Source organism: Homalodisca vitripennis, chromosome 4, assembly GCF_021130785.1.
Source record: "Homalodisca vitripennis isolate AUS2020 chromosome 4, UT_GWSS_2.1, whole genome shotgun sequence".
Lineage (NCBI taxonomy): Eukaryota > Metazoa > Arthropoda > Insecta > Hemiptera > Cicadellidae > Homalodisca > Homalodisca vitripennis.
In genome coordinates this window covers 91,287,490-91,298,265 of record NC_060210.1, presented here as the reverse complement: position 1 = coordinate 91,298,265, position 10,776 = coordinate 91,287,490, and the positions used below count along the sequence as shown (strand labels likewise).

Genomic DNA, 10,776 nt, shown 5'->3' with positions numbered 1-10,776 from the left:
ATCTCTTTTTAATTTGGAGATGTGATTTTGATAATAAAGAATTTGATATTTGTAATATTTAATTTTTATAAAGATGCTATATGGAACACAATTAAAAATCACAACGGCGGTTGATTTAAATTTTCCCAAAACAGACGTAATAGTAAATAAAATTAATAGGCATAAAAGGTAAGGTAAATAATCTAATATATTATTATTATTTTGTTATGGCCAGTTTTTAAATAATTAAACATTTATTTTTTATTTAAAACAATACACACACTTGTAATTTTAAATATGCTGAGAATAGTCCGAAAATCTATTGAATTAGTTTTAGACTGATAACGTCTTAAAAATCAGATACACAAAACTTTACCTTTTGTGCTATTTTTTTACCCAATAACAGTTTTTTTGTATGATTTTGGTGTAGAACACATTTTAAATAATAACTATAAACATACACATCTTAAAATCAAGGATCTTTAACTGTGAGGCGTAATATGAACCACCAGTGAGTTATTATTTATCATAGTACACAAAACATTCATTTACATATAGACAGGTAATTAACTTAGCGCCTCTGACCTATGATATATTGAAATCTTCATCAAAAGAGGTCGCTAAGAAGTTTTGGAAGAAGCTATATGGTACAAGGGTTTTATTATTGGTTTGCAACAATACGTACCTCGTACTATATACCAAAGATAGTATATGATGAAATAGAACTCTTTGTGGATAAATAAAAACACCAGTTTGTTTATAACTGTTTAATAAGTATGTAAAGTACAATAATAAAAAAATACTTCAGTTTTTATGAAGCAAACATTTTGTCAGTAAAATATCACACTTGCAAGGATATGTGTCCCGATCCTGTACAGTTTGTAAGTGTAAAGTGATGACATACAATGGTACCAAGTATACGTAATCTACACTCCTCGGCTATCAAAGTAAGCGTGAAGTTGTGTTTACAAATGTCACGCGTACCGCATTTGATTACTTTGACAGTTCACACAGAAAATGTAATTACCGACCGATTTCAACTATCTCAACTGATTGATATGACTCTTATTTAGCAAATAGGAATTACAGAAAGGGATACAAAAAATATATATTTATTATTAATATTTGTGACAATGCAAGTATGGACGAAGTAAATGAATACTATATATTGTGTGGTCAGAAATGTGTTATGTCTCCTGCAGGATCTGGCGGTAGAATGGGTAACATCTTTGCTGTATGGAACATTTTTATATTCCATTTCTTGAAACTAAGAAGATATTATAGATAAATATAACATGTTAAAATTATTATTTATAAATTTATTGGTGATCTATTATAATGTTACAGTTATTATTATTTATGTATTTACCGTTTGAGCCCTTATGTAATAAAAGATCGGTTAGGAGAGTCTAAAACTTGTATTAAAAGCAAAATGAGCGAAACTATGTGCTTGATGAAATTTTCCAATACCCACTGATATATTTCATACAACCTTTTTAAATGAAATAAACTTCAAAGCTACAGTATTACCGACTAGAAAACAAAATTTATTTTATAGACGTTTAAATTATAAAAGTTGAAAATTGTGGTAATTTTTAAAGCACTTAGTACATTTTTGGATTTTTAAACCTTTTCCTGTATTGTTGCAAAATGTACAATTGTTCGAATGACTGAATTATTTCAGTTAGAGTTACTACAACGCGAATGAGATATTTAAACAGGGTGGGCAATATCAACACTGTTAACAAATAAGTCCAGCGCGAGCGCGAACTTTGATAGCTATTGGAGCGGCAGTAAAACTAACAGTGTACAATACATGGCCACTATCTATTGTAATGTTATGGCTATTGTATGCTGACAAACAGACTACACTGTCTACAGAAAGTTCGGTCTAACTATTGCATGCTAAACAAATAGAATCCTTCTTCTACTTTGGTCCCCTCGCTTGGATATCAGCTGGCGGTAGTTGCTGCAATCTTTGCAAGTGTGATCGGAAACGGAAATGAGCTAACACAGACACTGCAGATCTTTCACACTACTTCCGTACCGGATGGGTCAGAAGCTCAGTCAGTTTCGGATCTGAGGTGGGATTTTTTGGAACAGCCTGTGCATACGCGTTTCTGTCGCGTCACTGTCTCTACGTGACCACTAAACACCTAGAACTCAGCTTATTTAAGAAAATAACTACATCCGTATACTGACAAAATAAATTTAAATAGCAATCAACTCAAATCGAATAAAAAATATAAAAGACGAATAAAATAAATTTAGTTACCACATTTACAAATTTGAAATAAACTCCCAATTATCATAAAACCCCATTAAGAACGTAAAAGCAGAAATAAAAAAAAATACTTAAAGTAAGATAATTATGTAGATAAACAAATTGATTATTTTCTCATATGATTTTAAACGTTTTTTAAAACTATTGTAGCGCAGTATGAGGAATGAATTTTTCACATTCGTTAATCAGGTCCTTCACGATTTATTTGCATACAGTTTCAATAGAGACTTATATTACCGTATGAAAAAAATTAAGTTCATTACACAATGTAATAGAGTTTAATTGATTCGACGCTCGATTCAGTAGCTTAGCCAATTTCAACTGAAAGTTGAAACTTATGCTATTAAAATATATATAAGTATCACACGGTTTTACAAAAATAAGGTTTCTCGTACTTGTTTAATTGTAATTGTTATTTAGTATGTTCTACATGAACAGGGCTGTTGAACTTAACTGTATAAAGATAATATGTTGTACGAATTAAGTAAAATCTAACATCACCACACGGCTGGCTTAAAAATCCCACCTCAAAAATGAAGAATACAGAATAAGAATAATTAATGAACAACAAACTAAAAGTGTCTAAAATTAATTAAAAATATTCTGCTTAACTATAATGCCTACAACCAACTATTCAGTTTAATATAATACAAAAATGAAAATTTAAACTGAATACAGCAGTCTCAACGCTCTAGGCTAACTATCTAACTGTCCTCAACATGTAGGTGACCTCTGCACACAGAGGCTGACTGAACACAGGTTTTGATCATTAGGTGTATGTTACATGGTATACAGGCATGCCAGCGCTATAAATTATACTTATAAACAAATGTACACTTTTGACGAGCTCTTTTGTTATATACAATTAAATCCTGTCAATAACAAGTACCACATATATTAAAAACGTTCAAAATTTACAAAATGTAAGCAAGCTTCTGTTAAAAATGTATTAAAAACGTGAACTTTACATGCAAACTTTAGGCGATGGTTTATTGAACAATGTCTAATTCGTGTACCAACAAGGATTGGACAAGGTATTTGAGTAAAAACGTTAGGTACCAACATACCTTCTTTGTACCAACTGAAAGGAATTTTAGAAATAAAATCAACAAAAGCTTCAACTGTTATACAGTTGCGGTTGGTAAAACGATTGATTACACTAAAATACACTATACAGTTAACATAACTATCAATAATACACTTAGAGGTGTTTAGAGTTGATATAAAATTTGCTTAATAATAAATTATACATCTTCAATACTATAATATTTTTACTAACTTATTATGATTCCTTACTTTTAAAATGTAATGTATTGATTGAATTTGTCAAAATGTACATTAAATGTGCTTTTGATTGAAAAATTTTTAATTAATATGAGCTAATTCATAAATCAATTAATTTCTCTGTCATCCATCAGTTTAAGTATAAGAGTACTAAATCTGTCATGGACATACATACATAAATGTGTATAGGCCTACTTATAAAAATGTTTACTAAATACTAAAATACATTTTGTTCACTAAACAATAGTATGCAACAATAACAGGGAACTTTAGAAGGTATGTTGGACATTTCAACACAATAACAGAGATCTAAAATATAAAAATGACAAAAACCATCAACAAACAGAAGGTCATAGTAGAGACAGACAGCTTAGCTTCTCTCGACTCAAACCGATACAGAGTGAGTAACTAGTAGTTTAAAACAAAATAACAACACAAACATTGTTCATAAAGATTTCTATTTATACAAGAACACCGGGGTACTGTGAAACAACAACAACAACAAATATATCACATTCATAAAAAAAAACATCACACAATAATAATAAACGAAAACAGTCAAAAATGAAACGCGAACAAGCATTGCACAGTAAAGTAGGCGGCAGAAACGAAACGTTCTTCTGTAAAAGTCCGCACACTGTAACACGTGTGGAGCTGTCAAAATGCATACCGGAATCATAGGTGTGGGCGCTAACGCACTGAAACATCTGGTTTGAAGAACTTAGAGTCTATTATAGTGGAAAACAATACTGGATGACATCTCCGGCACGACATGGAATGTAGTAGACGCCAGTTCTGAGGAGGAATGTCTGCACCACTACGCAGCTATGGTGATAATGATAACTCGATATGTTTCATTTGTAGAAAATGCACTCTTCATTTGGCTGAAGAAGAGAAGTCTTTTCAACTGTCGACTAACGTAGGCTACCCTAGGCTACTGTACTGTCTATCTGTCTATCCACATTTCCACAGGATCTAACGCCTAAATCATAGATTTGTATCGTACAGAAGGCAATTTATTGAATGAATCGAGAGGTTAAACTTGCATGACGAATTACAAACGATGATTACCACTAGGTGTTTGTAAATGGGTTCAACAAAATGCACATTCCGTTAAGTCTTTTTGGGTTTTACGCTTGTAACGTAAAATGGAATGATTGATCATACCTACAATAAATGACAACTAAACTAGATTAGGAAGTCCCCTTTTATAAAATACCCCTTTATAAAATACTCTCTGTATAAAGAGTCCCTTTATAAAAAACACGAATATGGAACAAGGTGTAAACTTATTTAAAAATTGTTGTGGAGTGTTTAAAAGTTATGTGGAACAAAACTCTACTTTTGGTCCCAAACTAGGCTTAATGCACTTGGTGTTATTTATATAAAAAAAAAACAATTAAAATTACTGAGCACCATTTAAAACTAATAACTAATAAGAAAATTAGTGCAATTTTAATTAAATTTCATAATTGTAACGTTTACATTAAAGTACTTTGTAATGTAAAGTATTTGTTTAATTTAGATCCAGCAATGTAGTAAAGTATTGGATTGACGGATACATTTTGTAGAAAATGCTTTTCGAATTTGGTCTAGAGTAGATAGCGTGATATATTTATGAAATTATTTGAAGACTAGATCTAGATGTAGACTGTACCTGCTACTAACAAGAAGTTTCTATAAATAATTCTAAAACAACTGTTAGGCATCCCTTGATGCAATAACATGATCTAATTTCTCAGGTATTTGTATAATTTCTTATACGTTTAATTTACGGCTTATAGTTTTAGCATAATATTAAATTATAAAATATTAACATTTTTATAATAATTCTTACTAATAAGACAAATGGTGCTGCAATATTATTTCAATAACTCTAACAATCTATAAGATAAGACTACTTAAAACTGTCGTGTAACCTCCATGCAAGGTAATGTTCTGTGGAATGCGTGTCAAATATAAATGTGTTAATAAAATGCGATTAAAAGCATAAACATTGCAGAAGGTGGAAATGTGGATAGATTCGGTGTTAGAAGGTTTCTTAAATATATGACCGGACACTCATACATAACTACATACACATAGTCACCCTAATTGCACTTCAGTTACTTGATTGGTTTAAAAAATTTAAAAGATTCACAAATCGTTACAATTTATCAGTACCATAAATCCAATAAACTACTCTAAATTTAAAGATATGGATAGAGAAAATATACATTAAATTTGGAATCATCACAGATAGTCAAAATCATTTGGAGATACCCAAGATTTTGGTATTTTACTACTGAAATCAACACTTACTATTTAAAAACATCAAAGCAGCATTAGAACTAATAAACGATAAAAACAATTAATGCACATTCACACACTGACAAAATTATTTCTGTACAAAACTGCAAACCTTCTTTTGGTTTTTACACTGAACACATTCTCCGAATTGTTAACATGAAATATGTATATATAACATTTAATAAGACCACATGAATTAGTACGGTATCGTAATATATATTTCTATGACGTAGAATCACATTCATGAACAATCAGAAGAAAGATAGAAATAGTAAGGGTGAGCGACGCTGAGGCAAAATAATATATTTGGACAAATAGACTGCGTATAATCATGTATATGTATAACACACTGCTTTGTATTTCTTGGGAACTCCAGATGGACATAAATACTACATAAATAGACTTCAATTTCAATAAAAAAGATATAATATATATATATGTAAATATGTAATACATCGTTACTATATCTGCAATGATAACTTGAAAACACATATCACACTCTGGATCGTGGCAGAAAAATTTACTCCACTTTTCATCAAAGCTTTAGAAAGAAGCATATTTTAAACTTTGTGCTAGATAATACAAGCTTAGTATATCGATAATTTTATAGTATTAAAATGTTTTAATAAAGAATTTTAAAGTGTATTTGATATCGACGACTAGAATAAGATAAATTTGGTAATAATATACCCACATCGGTATTTAATATGCAGTTCGAGAGTTTAACACCAAATATTAAAGTTTAAAAAGATGCTTATTTCTAGTGTATACCAATACCGGACCATTCACACCGCCTTCTCTATATTGTCGTTCCTTTCTCTCACAATGAACTAATGTAAAAATTACTTTTTGATTGAAAACATTTGGCAACTTTACGATTGTCATACAAGAAGAAAATAGTTAACAAATAATTACAACAATTAATGCTTAATTTACCTAATCATACAATCATCAAACGAAATAATACACGAATACGATTTCCATTAACTATAAAAATGTAAAAAAGGACTAATTTCGTAAAAAGGACCTCTACATGGACAGCCGACATGAACTAACTTTAGAGACGACACTTATTCAGTACAGCAAGGTTTGAAACCTCAAATTCAATAATGGCATTCTATCAGTCTCTTATAATAAGATCTATGTCTCTTCTTCTAACTTCACTCTTTTTATCGTATGGTTACTATCACAGGCACTTTCATCGACATTGTCAGTTTTTAGGTTAGAATCGTCTGGTTTTTCCTCAGATTCGGGTTCTATTTTTTGTTCCGGTCGGGGGGAAGGATCACGCTCCTCGGACACCTCTTTGTTCACTTCTTCTTTCACCTCCTCGAGGTGTGCCGAGGGTGTATCCTCGCAAGGCCTTTTCTGAGCCGTCTTCTCGTCGTCAGAGCTACTCGTCTCCGCCTTCGGGACCGGAGTCATCCGACTGTTTCGACACAGTTGGTCCAGAAGAGCCTTATTAGACATCTGCTCGGGCCGCTTCAACTCGCCATCTTTATTTTTTGGTAACCCAGACTCCAAACTGGACCGAATGATTCCGTCCAAAAAGCTGCCGTTGGCGCCGGTGCCGTCATACAGGGTCTCCGCCAGCTCTCGCTCCGTCTTGCCGAGAGTAGGCGGTGGACTGTGCGGCATCCTTGCAGAATCCTCTTGCAAGCGTTGTATCATCTGGGATGCAAAGAAATGGTCCGGTGTTGGTGGGAAATTTGGATTTCTGGGATAGTCCATCGGTAAATGAGGGAACGGATTAGGTGGCCAGAAGGGAAAAGGTGGAGCTGCACTGTAAGGAAGCGAGGGATCAAACATAGGAGACATTTTCAGGCCGTTGGGACCTGTTGGGAGAGTAGATGGAGGTGTGAATGGAGTTTTTGGTGGTTTTGTAGGGGGTAATAGCTTGCTCTTATCCACTGGTGGTGGAATTCTGGAAACGATAGGATCCTCTTTGAGTTTAATCTCCTCTTGGACTGACTTCGGCTCTCTTTTACGAGGCCTCATCAGATGCCTTTCCTTCACTTTATACTCTAAGGTGGAATGAGGTACTCCGTAGTAAGATCCCGCTCGGTGAACACTCATTTCCCCCCTTTGAACGGCTCTTACCGCCTCAACTAAGCTGTCTCTGTCGTAGTTCCTATATTTTCCTCGTTTAGGTCTCGTTCCCTTTCCACCAGTTGTAGTAGACGTGTTACTTCCACTAATCTGAGGCTTGGATGTGGGCACATGCATCTTTCTCTCATCTAAGTGGTTGTTGTTATGGTTCCTCGTGATAGGAGGGCTGCATCCGAGAGGCTGGGAGAAGTCCGCTCGTCTGAAATGCTCTAGACCTGGAGGCGTGTGGGAGAGATGATGCAGGTCCGCTGACTGTTGATATTTCTGAATGATGCTCTTGGATATGACGTCTTTTAAACTGACGTTGATGCCTTTGCCCATCGATGGTGGTGAAGAAGATTCACTCCTTCCCGTACTGATCGGAGGAGAAATCACCGAATGCTGACTAGATTCCCCTATTTTCACACCTAAAGGGAAACCTGAGGTTTCTCCTGGAATTCCGTTTTTAGACATGGGTTTGAAGGACGGAATTTTCAGTATCACATTCGGCGGTGTTCCTGAACCCGAATGTTCGTCTTCCTGGAAAATACTAGAAGAGGGTCCCGGTTCTCCCAGGCGAGAACCGTTCAAAAATTGTTTCTCCTTCTTCTGTTGCTCTTCTTGGGCCAACCTGTCCTCGATTATCATCCTCCGTACTAATTCTAGATGTGGTAGTTTTGGCACAAAGTCACCAGGCGAGTCCGTAGGACTTCTTTCTGTAGGAGAGTGTCGGTTACCGGTCATAGCAAAATGGTTAGGGTGTACTATAGGGTTAGCATTGAGCAGCCGATTGATATATGGGCCTAGAGCGGCGTGATCCAAACCGTTCCACAGGTCCGCGGATCCAGGGGAAGGAAACACAGGATAAACCGGTGGAGAGGAAGATCCGTCTTCCTTCTTCTCGGCTAAATACTTACTCCCGTGCTGCAAAAGTGTTCTTAAAGAATCGGTACCGGGAAATCCCGCACTCTCACTGGACAACCTCATAAAGTCCTCTATGGAAATGATCGGCCTCATCAGTGCCTTCTCTACCTCACGCTCCTCTTCTGCCCCAGAGTCCTTATCATCTTCGTCGTCCTGCAGGTCGTCATCGTCCTTCTCTCCCAGGAGAGCTCTCGCCTTGGCAGCCACGTGGTCCGGGCTGGCCGCCAGCACCAGGTGCGAATCTCTCTCTCGCTCCATCGCCAGCTTGTACACCTTGTTGCGTAGCGTGGATCGTGGGATGCCGTAGATGACAGCTGCTCGCCGGGTTCCCAGTTTACCGCTCTGGATGTCTCGGAGTGCTGCCTGAAGCTCATCCTCAGTGTACGTCCTCCGCCCGGCCACCGCACTCAGCCTCGGCTTCGCTCTGGAATCAAACAAACTGCTTTAACTGCCTAAAGGAAATATCACAAGTCAAAATTGTATTTTACATTATCGTTAACGGAACATTCTTATAATACGCAGTGCTAGTTGTTTTATTATTCTGTAAGGTTTATCTATTCACCCGCAACTCTGCTATGAACAAATTTAAATTTGAAGAACTGTTTAATTTTTTGAAAGAAGGCACTTTTTTGATGGTAGGCTACTTCTGGGTGCAGTGGGTGACCGGCAGGACGGAAATGCGGCCGGTCCTAATCTCCTGCACTTGTATTTTTATTGTTATTTAGTAGTGTTTTTTCTTCGAGGATTTCAAATATTCAGGGAATTATTTTACAACCCCTAAAACAACTTTATGGTGATAGTGGTACAAATCATCTGATATGTACTGAAAAATTTACCGTTGAGCCTACAACAATGTACGTCTGTATATATGTATGTATGTATGTATATATATATATATATATATATATATATATAAATAAATAAAATAACCAACAATTTATCATTGTCATTAAAACCCTGCTCGGATGTCTGTCAGTCCACCTACAAGACAAGTAATCAGTTACGAAATACACTTGGTTATATTAAGTCTCGAAACAGATGGAAATGTTCGGTTCTTGTTTTGTTCGCCCGTCAAAAGCAGTCGGTGGGTGTTTATGAAATAAAAGAGTGTTTTAAACAACATGGAGTCCAATAGAATTACGTCGTCAGTAGTGGGCTAAAATTACCACCGTTGCCGGTAATATCGATATATTTCTGAAACAGGACGATCCAAATCAGCCGTCATTAGTTTACACAACGACGTCATTTTCCCCTTTTGTTTGTGATCTATCAGAGAGGTAGGTAAATGTTTATATCATATCACTTTATTGAAGACTCCTGGAGCAATTGAAGAATTCTTTAAATCATTTATTTGTGGAGTTGCCTGAAGATGAAACCTTTGGTTTCGAAAGATCTCGTCCAAAAAATAACAATTTGGAAAAGTACTGTTTTCATTAACATTTAGTATTATTTAAATATCACTTCATATCACCCACGTGGCCCAAGAAAGCAGAAATTGTATGATATTTATTAAATAATCCACGAAACAAATAGTGTACGGTATCAATTAAAAAGAAGTATGTTAGAGGTACACACAAAATAAACCAATAAAACGCTTGGTTATTTATTGATGAGAAATTTCCTTGTTTGCATATACTACCTATGTTTTATCAGGTTTAGCAAGAATTGAGAATTAACATATTTAATACATATGATTTTTCTATAATTAAAAAAATAGAAGCTACACCAATTAAACATTTTTGTGACGATTGCATAGTCTATTTCTGTTTTTCACCAAACTTCGATCTACCTCTTTTCGTTTATCTCTGTTTGCCTGTGTTTTTTATTAAAAAAATGTATTTTAAAAACTAATAAACGAGCTTTAGTAGACTTGGTATGTGGGCAGAATTTATCAATAAAAGAGTTAAACAAATTTTCAAACTAAAGAT

General features: G+C 34.9%; 1 protein-coding gene across 5 annotated transcripts in view; it reads right to left on the bottom strand.

Moving 5' to 3' along the window:
• Positions 1–731: 731 nt before the first annotated feature.
• The window catches only part of LOC124359759 (mushroom body large-type Kenyon cell-specific protein 1), a 129,944-nt gene continuing 119,899 nt past the window's right edge, over positions 732–10,776 (bottom strand). For 4 of the 5 annotated variants that reach the window (XM_046812765.1, XM_046812770.1, XM_046812767.1 and 1 more), the window contains exon 4: positions 732–9,287. In XM_046812765.1, coding sequence (XP_046668721.1) covers positions 6,977–9,287 — 2,311 coding nt within the window. In that variant the 3' untranslated portion in view covers positions 732–6,976. The remainder of the gene's footprint in view (positions 9,288–10,776) is intronic. The other variant, XM_046812766.1, reaches the window with a different exon arrangement.